General features: G+C 39.2%; 1 protein-coding gene across 17 annotated transcripts in view; it reads right to left on the bottom strand.

Moving 5' to 3' along the window:
• OSBPL9 (oxysterol binding protein like 9) overlaps window positions 1-18,730 on the bottom strand; it is a 177,604-nt gene that overhangs the window by 48,900 nt on the left and 109,974 nt on the right. For 5 of the 17 annotated variants that reach the window (XM_059064067.2, XM_067007940.1, XM_067007900.1 and 2 more), the window contains one exon: window positions 775-843. The exons of 6 other annotated variants lie outside the window; for them this stretch is intronic. In XM_059064067.2, coding sequence (XP_058920050.1) covers window positions 775-843 — 69 coding nt within the window. Of the gene's footprint in view, window positions 1-774; window positions 844-12,005; window positions 12,642-18,730 lie in introns of those variants that run through there. 6 more of the 17 variants (XM_067007954.1, XM_067007915.1, XM_067007934.1 and 3 more) reach the window with 6 other exon arrangements.

Consider the following 18,730-nt stretch of genomic DNA (forward strand, 5'->3'; position numbering starts at 1 on the left):
ACTTCATATGTAGCTACTTTGGAGAGACACTCTTAGTAAAACAGTACAAGAGGCAATTTTTGAGGCAAGGAGTAAAAGCTTTTAAAGTAATTCCTGCTGACAGAGGAAGAGTATTGAATAGTGGAGGTACGGTGGGAAAAGGTGGTTTAAGGTCTTCTTGAGGTCAGAATCAGGAAACAAGAAAGTTATGAATAATTTAAGGAACTGAGAAGAAAAATGCAGAACAGGAAGGGCTATGGCTGAATAACACTGTAAAAAGAAATTCACAAATGAGTAATTATTTTCATATCAAATCTTATTTCACAGCAAAAACTTAAAGGACTATGTACCCTACACTCAGAGCTTTCTCCTATACAGGACAAAATAGTATATAATAAAAATAGGTTGTGAAGAGAGAAATACAGAAATTATTCCACATAAGTCTCATAGAAAAGTTCAGAATAACAAGAAAACAAAATAAGTTATCAGTAATAGAACTGTAAAAGGGAATAACAGCTTAAAAATTTAACAAAGGAAAAACACCAAAGAAAACAAGACTCCTAATGAAAAATAAATGGCATAAATCCAGACAAAAGTAGATGATTTTTAAAAATTAGCAAAATACACACCCTATAAATAAAATAATAAAAACTCTGCAGAAATGTTGTTTTGATTAAATATAAGAGTATTTGGAAAGTTTATGTTCACAATTAGCAATTTGAGATGACATGCATCACAGATACGCTTTCATCCAATGAAAGAAGTATAGGTCATACTTACAATTGAATCACTTACAATTATTTTTGAAAATTCAAGAACTGGAGAGATACCAGAAGACTGGAAAAAAGCAAGTGTGGTACTGATCTTCCATAAAGGTAAGGAAAAGAGAGAATAGAAAGTTACTATGCTGTGCGTCTGACATCAATAATTAATTAAAGGAATTATAAGAGAAACATCTGTAGCTATACAGAGGAAAAGTAGGTACATGAGCAGCAAGTGGCAAGTTGAAAAATAAACAGATAAATAAACATAATGCCAAACTTAATGGCTTTTCTGTTCCTTAGAAATTTATTAGCAAATTAAGTTTTTTGAGAAATGACACCATTTTGTCTCCTTACCAAATGACTCAAAAGTTGCTTTAATGATGAAAAAAGTATATTAAAGAAACTCCCTGGTGGCGCAGTGGTTGAGAATCCACCTGACGATTCAGGGGACACGGGTTTGTGCCCCGGTCCGGGAAGATCCCACATGCCGCGGAGCGGCTAGGCCCATGAGCCATGGCCGCTGAGCCTGCACGTCTGGAGCCTGTGCTCCGCTACGGGAGAGACCACAACAGTCAGAGCCCGCGTACCTCAGGAGAAAAAAAAAAACCAAAACAAAAAAACCCCAAAATATCAGTAAGACCCTGATTTTATGTGGGGTATACTAACATCTGACTTCCTTGGATTACTGAAAATTTGGAAACATTCATAATCTGCTGTCTCCGAGGTTTACTCACTTCAGCTAAAGGAAAACAGAATTTCGAGATATAGAGAAGTTCTGAAATTAAGAATTGCCCGTATTTTTAACGCTAAAGAACACTCAACTACCAATTCATTTGGAGAAAAGATTATCAATTCAAAAACGTCCATAAAATTGAGCCTATTATTAAACTCTTTGCTCCGATGTAACTTCAGGAAGGTATTTTCCATCTAAGTCAATGTCCTGATAATCTAAGGCTCCAAAATAGGGTCTCTATTATCAAAATGGTAGCTATAGCTATCTTATCAACAACCGCTTAGGTACTCCAAGAATGCCAAAAAAGGTAAGGCCTTTTTCCATAGTTCTAAATGAACAGTTCTAACACCATGTATTCACCAAGGATGCACAGTATAGTAATTTTTTTCCCAGAGTATTAGTCCTCTGCTAGATACTTTATATTATTTCTTATTTCATTATTATAACATACATATAGTAAGGTAGATAGATATTAACCCTATTTCATAAGTGCTTCCCCAAATCATCCAGCTGGGTTTTTTTTGTTGGTTTTTTTTGTGTGTGTGTGATATGCGGGCCTCTCACTGTTGTGGCCTCTCCCGTTGCGAAGCACAGGCTCCGGACGCGCAGGCTCAGCGGCCATGGCTCACGGGCCCAGCCGCTCCGCGGCACGTGGGATCCTCCCGGACCGGGGCACGAACCCGCGTCCCCTGCATCGGCAGGCGGACCCCCAACCACTGCGCCACCAGGGAAGCCCTAGCTGGGTTTTTTTTTAAATTGAGATTTCAACCCAGCCCTTTGATTTCAATTACAAATCCATTACACTTCTCCATTAAATCACAATGACATTTGAAAAGAATTCATGGCATAAGAGACTAAAGTTTAATCTAAAAAATGCCTGAAGGAGCCTGGTATACCAAAAATGAACACCAGCTTTAAGGTCAGACTGATCTAGTTTTAAATCCTGAATCTGCAAGTCCCTAACCAATTACCTACATGATCTGGCCAAGTTACTTTCTCTACCTCCTTTTCCTTATCCAGGGATGGACACAATAATAAACCACTCAAAGTTGTTGGATAGACGAAATGAACGAATATGCATAAAGTAGCACAGTAGTGGATATTCTATTTCCTCTCCACAATGTGGAACTGAAAATAACCAGGATTCACCACTGTATCCAAGGTGCTAAACTAATGCCTAACAGACAGAAAAGGTCCTCAATGAATATCTGATGGATTAAAAGCAAAATGAATTAACAACTAGGTAATACAAAAAACATAAACAATTTTAATAGAGAAGTATAATCAAGAAAAGGATACAAGTGTAAGTTAAACTGTATTTAACATTCTTTTAAAAAAGGAATACAAACAGTAAGCTGATGAACTCAAGAAAATAAATAGTAATAAAAAAGGTATGAGGAACAGACAAACAAGTGATAAAATACAGTCTTGCAAAACAGATCAAAAATAAAATTCCCTATAAGATGTTCAGAAAAGTATCAGGTATTATGTCTGAACCACAAAAGGTAAACTGTATTCAATTATTACCTTGGTACCAAAGAGTCAAACAATATAAAGAAAGCCCCCCTTTTCCATAAAATAATCTGATTTTTGAAAATCCATTAGTTCTTTGAAAAATAAAATTGTTTTTATCTTTAAATTTACAAAGAGAATAGCTTCTCTTAAAAAAAACCAACACGAAACAAATCTGAATTGCTCATATACTTGGGACAGAAAACAGCTGCTTTGTCAAACAGGAATCAGGTACAGACACCGGTGCCAAAATTCCTTAGCTTTATTATGACTCTTAGCACAACTGCTTACTCTTCATGATCTCTCTTCATCTAATACTGATAGTGTTAGGTAACCTTCTGACTTACAGAACAAAACACTAATATTGATTTCATAAAGTGATTTGGCTACTCAAACAACTGCACAGGAAAGGTTTGGGATTTGTACCATTTTCCTCTATTTAAATCACTGACAGCTTGTCTTTCCAAATAACTCTCCCAATTTATTCAGTAAAGTCACATGGAGCTTCCCTGGTGGTGCAGTGGTTAATAATCCACCTGCCAAGGCAGGGGACATGGGTTCAAGCCCTGGTCTGGGAGGATACCACATGCCGCAGAGCAACTAAGCCCATGCATCACAACTACTGAGCCAGTGCTCTACAGCCCATGAGCCACGCTACTGAGCCCACGTGCCACAACTACGGAAGCCTGCGAACTCTAGAGCCCGTGCTCTGCAACAAGAGAAGCCGCTGCAGTGACCACGCACTGTAACAAAGTAGCCCCCGCTCACCACAACTAGAGAAAGCCCCATGCACAGCAACGAAGACCCAACGCAGCCAAAAATAAATACATAATAAATAAATAAATAAAAAGAAAAAATATTAAAGTCATACGAAAAGTTATTGCCTAAAGTAAATAAAACAAACAAAAACCTGAAGTTTGTAAATGGCATGACCATTACCCTAGTTTGTCTGGGATATCCCTAGTTATGTCTGTTGTATCAACAAAATTATTAGCAGCCTCCTTCACTCTCAAAGTACCCCAGTTTGGACAATAAATTATATGTTCTCTCTCTCTATAAAGGTTGTAACTAGCATTTTAGAGATATAAAAGTCTGGAAGGCATACAGGATTGTCTCGAGATTTCAGAATGTAGTAAATTACTTTAAAAAAATCTAAAATGAAATATGAGTTTACAGCCTCTGAATGTAGAAAGCAAATTACAAAAGTAAAATAAACACCAGAATTCAAGTCAATTAATAATGGTTGAGGGCTTACCTTATTCTAGATAAAGAGAGACATGAACAATAAAGAAGTTACACTTTGAAAAGTTATTTTATTCACACACATGCACAGCACACACACACACACACACCTGAAATAAAACACATGAAACAAAACACATGAGACGCAGATGTTATTCCTAGGGAGTGAGATTGAGAAAGAGGGGCATTTAAGACAGGGACTCTTAATTTTTACTTTATACATTCATGATGTCTGATTTTTAAAAGTATCTATTTACTTAAATACAAAAACTTTATGTAAAAAGTATTCAGAAACTGTGCAGGTTATAAATATGTTTCAAAATTTTTATAACTGTTTTTTAGCTTGCAAAATCATCAGCATTATTATTTTAAAATTATCTACCAAACCCTAAAATGACTTGAGAGAGTAAATTTGGCAATGCTGAAGCTGCTCAGATACACCTTTCCAAGCAAAATAAAATACAGCATAAAAAAATTATAACATTATTTACAGATAAAGTACAAACTAGCAAAAACAAAAAACAAAAAACCCCATACACTTAAAAATTAGCAATCACTGCTATACTGGAATAAATGCTGAGGAGAAAAATGGCCAGTGAAACAAAGCAGAATACCTAATTTTCTTCCCACATCCTTCCTGCCAATTCCATGGTCATGAGTCAACATTCAAAAAAGCAAACTCATAAAAAACAAAAACACCTACTACATGACACCCCCAACAAAGCACTGTTTGACCATGTGGTTTTGGCAATGAGCCAAAGCTTTTCTTTTTCACATACTGGTGGGTCAGGCTACTGACAGTATCTTTTTTAAAATTAAAAGTCTTGGGTTAAGTCATTCCAGGATCTTAAATAAGCTCTGAGCTGCTTACTAGAGGGGATGCAAAAAATACATTCTTCCCCTTCCCAACCTCAGATTACTGCCTGTCATTCAGCTTCACAGCATTTTTTTAAAAAACATCTTTACTGGAGTATAATTGCTTTACAATGGTGTGTTAGTTTCTGTTGTATAACAAAGTGAATCAGCTATACGTATACATATATCCCCATATCTCCTCCCTCTTGCGTCTCCCTCCCACCCCCCCCATCCCACCCCTCTAGGTGGACACAAAGCACAGAGCTGATCTCCCTGTGCTGTGCAGCTTCTTCGCACTAGCTATCTATTTTACATTTGGTAGTGTATATATGTCAATGCTACTCTCTCCCTTCGTCCCAGCTTACCCTTCCCCCTCCCCATGTCCTCAAGTCCATTCTCTACATCTGCAGCTTTATTCCTGTTCTGCCACTAGGTTCACCAGGACTTATTTTTATTTAAGATTCCATATATATGTGTTAGCATACGGTATTTGTTTTTCTCTTTCTGACTTACTTCACTCTGTATGACAGACTCTAGGTCCATCCACCTCACTACAAATAACTCAATTTCATTACTTTTTATTGCTGAGTAATATTCCATTGTATACATGTGCCACATCTTCTTTATCCATTCATCTGTTGATGGACACTTAGGTTGCTTCCATGTCCTGGCTATTGCAAATAGTGCTGCAGTGAACATTGTGGTACATGTGTCTTTTTGAATTATGGTTTTCTCAGGGTATATGCCCATGAGTGGGATTGCTGGGTCATATGGTAGTTCTATTTTTAGTTTTTTAAGGAACCTCCATACTGTTCTCCATAGTGTCTAGATCAATTTACATTCCCACCAGCAGTACAAGACGGTGTCCTTTTCTCCACATCTTCTCCTGCACTTATTGTTTGTAGATTGTTTGATGATGGCCATTCTGGCCAGTGTGAGTTAAGTGACACCTCGTTGTAGTTTTGATTTACATTTCTCTAATGATTAGTGATGCTGAGCATCCTTTCATGTGTTTGTTGGCAATCTGTATATCTTCTCTGGAGAAATGTCTATTTAGGTCTTCAGCCCATTTTTTGGACTGGGTTGTTTTTTTGATATTGAGCTGCATGAGCTGCCTGTATATTTTGGAGATTAATCCTCTGTTAGTTGCTTCATTTGCAAATATTTTCTCCATTCTGAGGGTTGTCTTTTGGTCTTGTTTATGGTATCCTTTGCTGTGCAAAAGCTTTTAAGTTTCATTAGGTCCCATTTGTTAATTTTTGTTCTTATTTCCATTTCTCTAGGAGGTGGGTCAAAGCTTCACAGCATTTTGAAAAGCAAAAACTCTCACTGTTTTCAAGGGTCCACCAAAAACGGAAGTTTTAGAAAGTTTTATGCAAATCTGCTCTACATATAATGAGGGGGAAAATCACATTAAACACATGAATTCTTAAGCTGAATGTTTTAATAGTTCAAGTTTTGAAATAACTACAGAATTCTTCATACTCATTCATAATACTTGAAAATTTGATTACGAAATGTTTTCACAAACAAAACCTAATATATTCCCCTAACCAAACTGAATCTGTCTACGTACGAAAATATAACAAGCTGAAAATAAACACCCAAGGGAAGTTAAATGATCAGCTAGTCAGGCCAACAGACAATCAGTACTAAATGGCTTATTTCTCACACAAAACAACCAAACAAAATAGAACAAAAACAACAACCCTGAATTGGAAAGAACAGATTCTTTAACTGGTTTGGCATTTATCCCTTAAAAATCATATATGCAGTTTTTGTGTATCTAATTTTAGCTGCCAGTGAACATCAAACAGAAGGAAACAGGTTGTTTTTGCTAAGGCTGTTAAAAGTGCACTACAAAATTACCCTGATTCATCCTTATTACCCTAATTGTTGTCAGAAATCTATCAAAATGGTCTAAAATATGATTAGAATATATGCCCGACAGGACAGGACTCTTTTTGTTCTCTACTGTATCCCCCAGTTTCTAGCAAATGCTCAATAAAATTTTTGTAAATGAATGAAGAAATTCTGAAATGTACCTACCTGTTAGGATTTAAACATAAAAAAACAATCAAAGGAGTTCTTGCAGATTATAAACCAGAGTGCTCAGGAAACAAATCATAAATAACATTTAATTATTCTTAATGATTTATTATATTACAAGTATGGATGCTGAAAAATTTTAAGGCTAACTGAAAGTTTTTAAGAAAAGAGAAATTGAACAGGAGGAAAGACACTGTACCACCCAGGCAGTACAAGAAGCAAGCCCAGCTGAACAACTGAAACAAACTTCTAGAAACTCATTCTCTCCTGCCAAGTCTCATGAGCACAGTTTTATACATACTACTCTGGGTTTAGAATTCAGTGTTACAGTAATGATTTATTCACTGGGTGTTTTTTATGACTATGACAACATTGTGCTGGATGCTTTGGACATGCCAAGATGAGGCAGATACAGATCACACCCTAAGAGTTTCAAATGTGTAGTAGGAGATAAAAATCTGTCTACAAAAAACTGATTCAAGCATGGTAGATTAAGTGTTATGAGAAAGATACTAAGACATTCAAAGGAGAAAGTTAAGGGGATGAAAAAAGCTTCACAGAGGTAGCATTTTAGAGTGTAGGATTCTGACAGAGATGGGGAGGGGGAAAATTATTAACAGTAGTGGGCAAGGGCAGGAAACATCATAATCAGATGGGTTTTTGAACTCTTTAACCAAGTGACTAGAGAAATGAGGGCAGGGTTAAGGAAATTTAACAAGGGATGCTGAGGTACCCAAGAATTAGGAACAGCAGGAAGCCTTCACCACTCCCAAGCCTGAAGGAACAAGGAGTGAAACAATGTAAATCCAAGCAGGCTCAAAGGACACTCTAGTTGTAGCCACTGCTACAAATGCATGGAAGCAGAGAAAGAGCAAGAGGAATAAATACCCCAAAGGTTCTCTCTTTTCTTCCTTCTATCTTCCATCCTCTCATTGGCTAAACCCTACCAGAAGCCAGAGGATAAAGAACTCCAGATGACACAGGCTGTAAAGGTCAGCCTCCTGAAGCAGCGAGTAGAGAGGGGCAGAGAATGAATCTGCAGGAAAATGGAGAATAACCAGAAAAGCCATCTTCCCAGACTCAGGAACCAGTATATAAGCACAAAGAGAGACTGGAAAGCACAAGGAATCCAAATAAGGAATGATATTCTCTTGGAGAAGTATGTAAGATGCTATTTTTCAGATCTGGGTACTGAATCCGAAAGGAAACCAAAATTAGTGCCTGAACTGGAAAAATTACTGGGACTTGGAGAGTGAGGCGAACAGTGAATGAATAGCAGCATCAGAGTAGCACTCCAGTTCTCTCTAGAGCTAATAAAAGAGCAAGAATCATAGGCTGTAGTCCTAGTTATTCTAATCTCTATGTGTGACCATGGCCAAGTCACTTGTCTTCTCTGAAACTGTTTTCTCCATTATAAAAATAGGTAGAAGCTGAATTAAAACTTTAAGATCCCTTCCAGTTTTAAGATTCTGTGAAGCCAGTATATCCAGGTAAATAACCATATTCACCAGGTGAGTAAATATCTCACCATACGGGAAAAACCTGGGGTCCACTTACTTTCGAAAAAAATTAATTTCATTTAAATAAAGACAATAAGAACTTACAGGTTCTAACTGCAGCCAGGTCCTCCACCGTAGGACAACAAATGTTAAAACACAAGCAAAAATTTAGTGTAACCTTGAAACTGAATGAGGAAGACTAATGCAACCAGATTTAAAAACATGCTCTGGAATGCCGAGAATACAAAGAAACAACCGAGTAAGCAGAATAACTTGGTTGAAGTGGCACATTTCAGAAAAAAACAAAATTAGCTGCTCAAGTCAATATAGCAAAGAAGCAAAGTTCTTAAAGGTGTTTCCAGAAATAAATGAACTCCAGTGTGGAAAGGGCTACAAGTATCTCCCCTGTCCCACAACACACACAGAGCAACCATTACCTTTCCTTTGTAACACAAACATTCACTGAACATCTGTTATGTGCCAGGTACTATCAATGCCTTCAAAGGACATCTTTAAGGACAATACAGATAATAGCAATTATAATTAATCATTACCTAATCTTCTGGAATCAGATCAGATTTCACCCCTTCTAAGCAGTCTCCCTGACTTCTCTAGCTAGCAACATGCTTTTTCCTATGATACTAACTACTGCAGAATCAATTTGTGCTGGTACTGCTGCTAGTATTCTTTCAACTATATCAGAGGTCATGTAGGTTGGGGGAGGAGGAGTTTGCCTGGAAATCTGCTCACCATTTGTAACATTATTTCTAAACATTTTCTCCAGTCCTGTCTCTCAGGTGTGACAGCAACCAGGGAGCTTGGTGACTTAGCAAACATTTCTAACTCACAGGGATAAACCCAGCTCCAGTACAGTGAGCCAAAGGTTGCACACTTAGGACATGATTAAGCCACATATTCTGATCATTTAACGAGGATCCACTAAGCACCCACAATGTGCCAAGCACTGGACTAGGGGCAAAGGCCCTAGGAATAAAGGAGGTTAGAGTCTAATCCAAGAATCAGATATGTGCACAAAAATTTATAGTATAGAAGTATGAACAAAGTGCTGTAGTAGCACATGAAGGACAACAGTAAATCTAACTTGCTCTGCCTGAAGGAAGACATCAAAGAAAAAGTAACATGCAAACTGTATGTCAAAGGAAGAAGTGGAGATTTATCACTTGATTGAATTCTAAGCAATTATAATTCTAATCAAGAGGGAAAGGCTGTGACTGGACCAAGAGCTATGAGAGGCTATGCCATGTTCCAAATGGTTAACAGCTCACAGTGCTAGAGTAGATGCCTTGGGTAGGCTGCCTGCAGCTGAGTCCACACTCAAGAGCGATAAATTAGGATCAGGTTGTGAAGGGCCTTAAAGAACATTCCCAGCATCTGGGCTTTGGCAAGGGGGAGCCAAAACAGACTTTTAAGCACAGCAGTGACTCAGTGGGATCTGAGTGCGGATAAAGAGTATGGGTAGAGGGAGTCTAGAGACAGGGAGACTAGTTAGGTTTTGCCAAAGTCTAGGTGAGATGATGAGGGCCTGAATTAAAGCATTATCGGGTGGAAAAAAAGAGGCCAAATCCAAGAGACATTACTAAGGCAAATTTAACAGGACCTGGTGACGGGACATGGAAAATAAGGGAGATGGAAAATGGCTTTAAATGACTAATTGCCTGTGTGTGGTGGAACTACAATTAATTAAAATATTTCGGGAGAGGTACTTGGCTTAAACACATTTTTCAGCCTAAGCATTATTCTTTCAAACATAATAATTGTTTAAACCTTTACTGAAAAATCTTCCTAAATATAATTTTAGGCCAAGTACATTACAGTACGCATAAAAACTGTCTTTTTCTATAGAATCCCCATAAACATCAGTTCTTACTCAACACTATAAAGTTTAGATACTGATAGAACTCAATATATCCTAAGGGACATCTTAGAATTTCCTTTTTGGAATAAAAGCCTGATATCCTTTTTCTCAAGCAATAGACTGCAAACTATGCAACTGCCTGATTCTCCAATCAGCAGAATATGGTTGTATCACAGTGCTCTTTACTGGCTGAACCAAACTTATCAACTGGGGATGGTTCAGTGGTTAGATTATTACTGAATCCAATCTTTCCACACTAAAGGAAAAAAACAACCAACTAGGACTTTGGAAACATCAAAATGGATGTGACCAACAGTCACTGCAGCCTAATATTTACTGAAGGGCACTTCAAGTCAAATGTCATCTCTGTCAAAACCGAACTGAGGACACTTTGAAAACAGATTCAGCTTCTCTGTTATCTTTCTAATTTCCCATTTAAGTTCTCCAGACTAAAAGTTTGATTTTTAGTGGTTTTTATCTTCCCTGGGCTAGGAAAGGTAATAGGTATTTTAATTTAAGTTGCTGGCATACACAAAAAGTGAAATTTTTTAAAAAAAATTTTAAGTAAATGAGAGATGTTTACACTATTCATTAAAGAGCTTTATCACAAACTCAGTTCAATAAAGTCAATGTTCTGAGAGATGACTCACAGTGGATGAGAATTTCCAACTTAAAGTTCACTACAAAAACTCTTAAAACTGCAACTACTATTTTAAAATCTCTCCCACCTTCTCCACTCAAAACTAGGAGAAATAATTACTTGATTTGTTTTTTATTTCCTGAACACAGATAAAAGTAAACGGTTTAATCAACAAGCAAAGCCAAATGTTAACTTCAAAGTAGCAAAAATTAGTTTTCTTGATCAATACATCTCTCGCTCTTTCATAACAAAAATACTTGTGAAGTGTAGTAGGAATGAAGAGAAACATGCATGATTCAAACATACTTCCTGGTCTATTGCTTATATTCAACTTTCCATAACCAAGTTTACTGAGAATCTAAACCTTTCCCTGCAGTTTTTACGAGAACCCCCTACAACTATTCCGAAGTTTTCACTGTTTTTGCACAAGTTATCCAAAAAGCATAAAACCACCTGCCTCCCCCGCTCCACACTCACACTCACAAATAATAGCACCCATAATTATTACACACAAAAATACTGGGCCAGACAAGAACACAGAGCCAAAACTGAAACAACAGAAAATGTTTGGCCCGTAACTGGAAATTCTATTAATGATCAACTGGTCAAAATTAAGCTTTCACATTGAGAAAGTTTAACTCTGACGTTTAGTATCTTGAGACAGCTTTCGAAAGGAAAACACAGTTCCACGAAAATGAAAAAGGGGAAGCGATTCTCTCCAGACTGGTTTGGTGGCGAATGACCTCTCAGTGGTACAGAATTAGGCCCCTAGCCTCTGCCTCCAACCATCCCGGCGGAGGAAGTGAGGAGAGTCCCAGAGAAGAGAGGGCTCGGGCGGCCACGTCGTCCTACTCACCCCAGGGCGCGGCGGGAAGGAGGCAGGGAGAGAACGACATTCGCGCCCACGGCCCGGGCAAGCAGCAGGGTCCCTGGGGACTCAGAGGTGGGAGACGGCCCCTCTCCCAGACCCTCCGGGTCTACTCACTCCGCAAGCAGCCGTCAAGAAAGCCATTCGCCAAGGCCCCCGCCCTCTGTGCCTTCAGGGGAGGGAGCCGAGGGCTACTTCCGGGCACCCCCTCTTCTCCTCCCTCCGCCGGATCACCGGGCTGATTCGCAGTCGGTCCGGTCAGCTTCAGCCGGTCCCCCGGGACAGCCCCTCTCCCCGTACTCCTGCCCTTGCCCCGCCCAGGCCTAGGGGCCGCCCCGATTGGCTGGCCCTGCCGCCTCCTGGCAAAGAGACCCCTGGCGATTGGCCATGGGTCACCTGCTGAAAAGGAGGTGGGTAGCCGACGATTGGCGGTTAGGCCAATTTTGGGGTGGAGAGGCGGGAGGGCCCGGCCGCAGAGGGCGAGCATCCGGAGAGCCTAGGTCCCCCGCCGCCTCCTCGCTGAGCCCAGGGCTCATCTAGGGGCCCGGGCCTGCTCTCTCGCCCGGACCTGTGCCTCGGGACACGTGGACGCCCCGGGACGCCAATGCAGCCCTCAGGAAAGGAACCTCGTGGCTCGAGGGAGCTCAGCTAGGCTTCGAGGCTTCGGCCCCGGAGATTCCCATACGGTGGCGACTGGGGAAGGACCCAGTCACAGACGTAAACGTGCTACAACTACACCCACCCGCTGCTAGCTCGACATCCAATATTTTGGCAGCTGTGCAGCCAAGTTTCATCTGGATAACTGCTTTTGCTTACTTCCAGAAAGCTGTTTGTATCACGAGGAGGGGGAGGAGGAGATACTATATCAATAAACAAAAGCAGGGGTGCCTGTTTTATTTTATTAATCCAGGGAGACACTGGGCTTGCTGTTGTGACACAGCTCCATAAGGAATGTAGGTGGCTTGTGAAGATGCTTCAGGAATCCAAATGGCATAACTTCAAATTAAATGGAAAGTTCGGACTTTGAGGACCTCAGCAGAGAACCATCCAAAATGCAGGAAATCACAGACGTAAATAAATGACTGACTTACTGACCTGGAGGACAATTACCTTCTGCTTTTACTATTTTTTCCTTATGGTTATTTATATACCTGTAATTCTACTGAACTAAGCATCTAATTAATTTTTGTAGCTCTACGGTAGCGCCTACAACTAGCACATTGTACACTGCACAAAAGGCTCAGTAGATGCTTGCTGCACTGTGTTAAAGATCCCTTAAGTTCTGTTTTATGCAAATTTTTTCAAAACGTCCAATACCAAATGCACTCTCTTCTTCCTGAACCCCCTTTCTCAAAAGCCGGGTCCTCTTCCAGTCCTCCCTATATCAGTAAATGAAAACCACTACCATCCACTCGATATGCGAACCATAAACCTGGCAGTCCTTGACACTTTCCTCATTCCACATTCAATCCATCACCACGTTCTGCCATTTTTACCTCCTGAATACTATCTCAGTTCTACCTCTCTCCATCACGACCACTCAATTACAGGTCCCAGCCTCTTGCAACAATCTCCTTAGTAAAGTATTCCTACTTCTTAAAGCTCCTCCAATTCATCCTCAACACTATGGCCACAGTAGTTGGTTTCCAAAACCAAAGTCATGACTCCCATCTCACTCCACACCACCCCACACCGCCCCATTAAAGAACTTCAACTGCCTTCCATTGTGCTTAGGATACAACTCAGCATTCAGCAATGGTGTGCAAGGTTTAGCCCTACCTGCCCCTTGCTCCATCTTAACACCTCTCACTCCCTCATTTTCTGCACTCCACACAATGGCCTTTTTCATGTTTCTTCAATTTGCCTTGGACCTTCTAACCTCAGGGCCTTGGCACATGGCCCCTGTGGTTACTTTGTCTTTTACACTGTCGCCTTGAAACTAATCCCCACCCTTCACTTTTTAAAAAATATTTATTTATTTGGTTGTGCCGGGTCTTAGTTGTGGCAGGCGGGTTCCTTAGTTGCGGCATGTGAAGTCTTCGTTGCAGCATGTGGGATCTAGTTCCCTAAACAGGGATCGAACCTGGGCCCTAGGCATTGGGAGCTCGGAGTCTTAACCACTACACCACCAGGGAAATCCCAATCCCCACCCTTCACTTAATTTACTTCTAATCATCATCATTTCCTCCCTGCCTATGTGAATTCTTCCTATTTTATGCTCTCACAGCCCATGCAACCCTCCTTTATAAAACTTATTACAGCTCCAGTAAGTCCCCTACATACGAATGAGTTTCATTCCGAGAATGTGTTTGCAAGTCCAATTTGTTCGTAAGTCCAACAAAGTTGGCCTAGGTACCCAAATAACACAATCTGCTATATAGTACTGTATTGTAATAGGTTTATAATATTTTTCACACAAATAATACGTAAAAAACAAACACAAAATATAAAGAAAACATTTTTAATCTTACAGTACAGTAACTTGAAAAGTAAAGTAGTACAGTACAACAGCTGGCATACAAGGGCTTGCACGGAGTGAACAGGCAAGAAGAGTTACTGACTAGAGGACGGAGAGGAGCTGGGAGATGGTAGAGCTGAAGGATCGTCAGCGATAGGAGACAGAGGGTAAACTGCGATTTCACTCACGACTGATGTTGATGGAATGCACGTTTGCATCTTTGAAAGTTTGCAACTTGAAGGTTTTCTATCTGCATACTTCTTTAATGTTTTATGTTCACCACTAGACTGTAAGAGGCGAAAAGGCAAGGATCTATCTGATTTTGTTCATCAAAGCCTCAATTTAGCCAAATGCCTGGCACATATTAGGTGCTCAATAATGGATTTCCTATGGTAACAGAGTCTGAAAATAAACATTAATTCTATGATAAGCATCAATTAAACTATAAGTAGTGATGGAGAAAAATACATTAATTTTGCCAGATGGACAAGGTCAATGTCTAAGAACTTCCACTAATACCCTTTACATTTTTCCTTTAATATCTGCTTTTCTAGTGGTTAATTTTGTGCCAGAGCAGCTCAGAGGGCTTAATTCAATATTGGCTGATCAAACAGTTCTCCAGGCCAAGGAGCAAAAAAGCCTACACCTCTAATTCTGTCTATATATTGTACTAATTGACCCTGTAAGAGACAATACTAATTTATGTAATTCCTGCTTACCAGTTCTTTCATGTGATTTTCATCTGTTCTTTCTCACTCCACAACAAGACAGAAAGACCCATAGGGTCATCAAGGACTTTGTATTTAACAGTACACACCGGGACTTCCCTGGTGGCACAGTGGTTAAGAATCCGCCTGTCAATGCAGGCGACAGGGGTTCGATCCCTGGTCCGGGAAGTTTCCCCATGGTGTGGAGCAACTGAGCCCCATACGCCAGAACTACTGAACCTGTGCTCTAGAGCCCATGTGCCACAACTACTGCAGCCCGCATGCCTAGAACCTGTGCTCCATTGCAAAGTAAAGCCACCGCAATGAGAAGCCCGCACACCGCAACAAAGAGTAGCCCCCGCTCGCCACAGCTAGAGAAAGCCCGCACACCCAATGCAGCCAAAAAATAAATTTATTTTAAAAAATACACAGTACATACCAAAATATCAGATTTTTAAAAAGTGTCCTCCAAATCTTCCATCATCATCATCATCATCATGGGTCAGTAGCTTGAAAATCTAAGGCACTATCATTTTTGACAGTGTAGTGTAAATAGTTAAGTCCTAGTAAAAATTTAGTGGAACCAATTATAATTAGGGTTTCTTTTGATAGATTTAAGTGTTAAGACTGGTATAATGTCAATAGAGAATATGACTTATGACAGCCTATTAATAATATAGCTACAGTCCAGAGTCTACCTTTTCACAGTTTCATATTAGAGATAACTGTGTTACAGACATAGAATTCTCACTTTTCTAATCCTAGTGTAAAGTTAGTGTGCACAAAAGATGTAACATTTACAATGAAAAGTAATTAAACAATACAAGGCAACATACCCATTTTATCCCAAGAAACTATAGGACTTCTAAGCAAATCTGTGTTGAAAAAAACTCAAATTTATGTTTAAAAACACTCAAGTGTTTTTAAAGAAATCTACAAGTTGCTTTAGAAGAAAATTAAGTGACCAATGCCTTAAAGTCATATATGACAACTGATTTCCAACCCATGTATCAAAGGGGTCTTCAATACTTATCTTCAAACTACATAAGTAAAGCTACTAAGCAATTAAATTAAATTGATACTTAATTTTGTGTTGTTGTTCAAGAAAAGAATGGAATATAGTGATTAAGAAGTATAAAAAACATCATTAGGGACTTCCCTGGTGGCGCAGTGGTTAGGAATCCGCCTGCCAATGCAGGCGACACGGGTTCGAGCCCTGGTCTGGGAAGATCCCACATGCTGTGGAGCAACTAAGCCCGTGCTCTACAACTACTGAGCCTGTGCTCTAGAGCCCGCATGCCATAAATACGGAGCCCACGTGCCACAAATACTGAAGCCCACATGCCTAGAGCCCGTGCTCTGCAACGAGAGAAGCCACCTCAATGAGAAGCCTGCGCACCACCATGAAGAGCAGTCTCCACTCACCGTGTGCAGCAACAAAGACACAACACAGCCAAAAATAAAATAAATAAATTTATTTTAAAAAAATCATCATGTTGTATACTATAAACTTATACAGTGATCTATGTGAAATTATCCTCAATAAACCTGGAGGAAAGGATTGAAAAACAAATACAAAACAAGAAAAACTTAAAAAAATAACAACACACCTCCAAATTTCCCTCTTGCTGCATCTCACAAAAAAATGTATAAAACACAATCTGAGAAAAATCAAAACACTAAGGTTCAGGGTGAGGGGGGATCTTTAAAAATGACAGGAAGTCTATTGACTAAAACATAGGCCAACTTTACCTATAGCTATTCAGATGAAAAGAGCATTTTAACTGTACAGAATTTATGTACTACTTTCAAAAATATTATTTCTGCTGGAGAGTCCAGTAATGTTTACCTATAAATCACATCCTACTCTGATATCATTTTAGATGATAGATGACAAATACTTTTGATTACAATAGAAGAAAAGAAGAAGCAAAAATAGGGGAAAAAACCCGCATAGTTTCCCTAGGAATTTGCCTAGCAACTTAGGCCAAATGATTAGAGCAGACAACATTAAAAGACAACTCTTGGAAGCAGGATATGTAGCTCCACTATTTTGTCTGACCAGTACCCAGAAGTCTCAAAATTAAAATCAGCCAATAGGGACTTCCCTGGTGGCGCAGTGGTTAAGAATCCGCCTGCCAATGCAGGGGACACGGGTTCAACCCCTGGTCCAGGAAGATACCACATGCTGCAGAGCAACTAAGCCTGTGCTCCACAACTACTGAGCCTGTGCTCTAGAGCCTGTGAGCCACAACTACTGAGCCTGTATGCTGCAACTACTGAAGCCCACACGCCTAGAGCCTGTGCTCTGCAACAAGAGAAGCAACTGCAAAGAGAAGCAACTGCAATGAGAAGCCTGCGCACCGCAACAAAGAGTAGCCCCGGCTCGCAGCAACTAGAGAAAGCCCGCATGCAGCAACTAAGACCCAACGCAGCCATAAATAAATAAATAAATTTATTTAAAAAAAAAAAAAATCAGCCAATAAAGTTTCACATAGAAAATTTAGCCAGATGGAATAAATATACCATTTGGCATATAGTAGAAGCAGTCCCTAACTTGTGATCAGGACCACCATGTTCCAGAAGTTTCTATATAAATTATTTGCAATTCTTAATGCATTATGAAACAAACAAAAAAATATTTGGTTCAAGATTAGGAATGAATACCCTCTACACAACCCCACAATGATTATGATAGCATACTGCTTATTCATCACTGTATCTTTAGCATCTCCTCACACAGAGACTGGCATGTATTAACTGCTTAATAAATGTCTAATGAATGAATGAAATGCCAGGTACTACGCTACAAAAATAGCAGTATACACAGCTTAAAAGGTTGAAAATGGGTAGTCTAACAAGGAGAACAGAGAAAGCAGAGGGGCAGAAGGCTAATGTTTTTCTATTATAAATCTTTTAGTACCATCCAATTTTTAAATTATATGAGAAAGGTGCTATTGCCCTAATTTTTACAGTTAAATTCTGCATTTGTCACTTAACTTTCTTCTGAAACAACTTACAGGGTTCATTGAAACCACGTGAGTTGCCAAAACTGGTTAGAAGTACAGAGCTCGTTGCCACAAGACGGATAAAACGGCTTTGTATTGTGTGATTACTCTTCATTTTAAATGTTCCAGCTTTTAGGCACACTAACTTTACATTAGGATTAGGATGTTAACAAACTGGAACTCTATGTTTTTCTCTATAGAAGGGGTGTAGGAAAAACTATTGCTTTTATTTTATATACTTCTACATAGCTAAATGTTTTTTGGAAGCATGACTTGCTTATGACATTACTGTAGTTTTTTAAAAATTCAATTCCCATGATTTTTATTTTCTTCTTTATACTAGGCTGAGCTCCATAAAGACAAGGACAATATGTCATTTATTCACAATTATATCCTCTACAACTAGTATAGTGCATGGAACACATTAAGTGTCTGATAAATATTTATCAAATAAATAATTTTTCTGTATTCTCTATATGTTCTGAATTGAGCATGCACTATTTTTTTTTTAAGTTTTAAACTTTATTTTTATAAAGAGAA

Source organism: Kogia breviceps, chromosome 1 (assembly GCF_026419965.1).
Source record: "Kogia breviceps isolate mKogBre1 chromosome 1, mKogBre1 haplotype 1, whole genome shotgun sequence".
Classification (NCBI taxonomy): Eukaryota; Metazoa; Chordata; class Mammalia; order Artiodactyla; family Physeteridae; genus Kogia; species Kogia breviceps.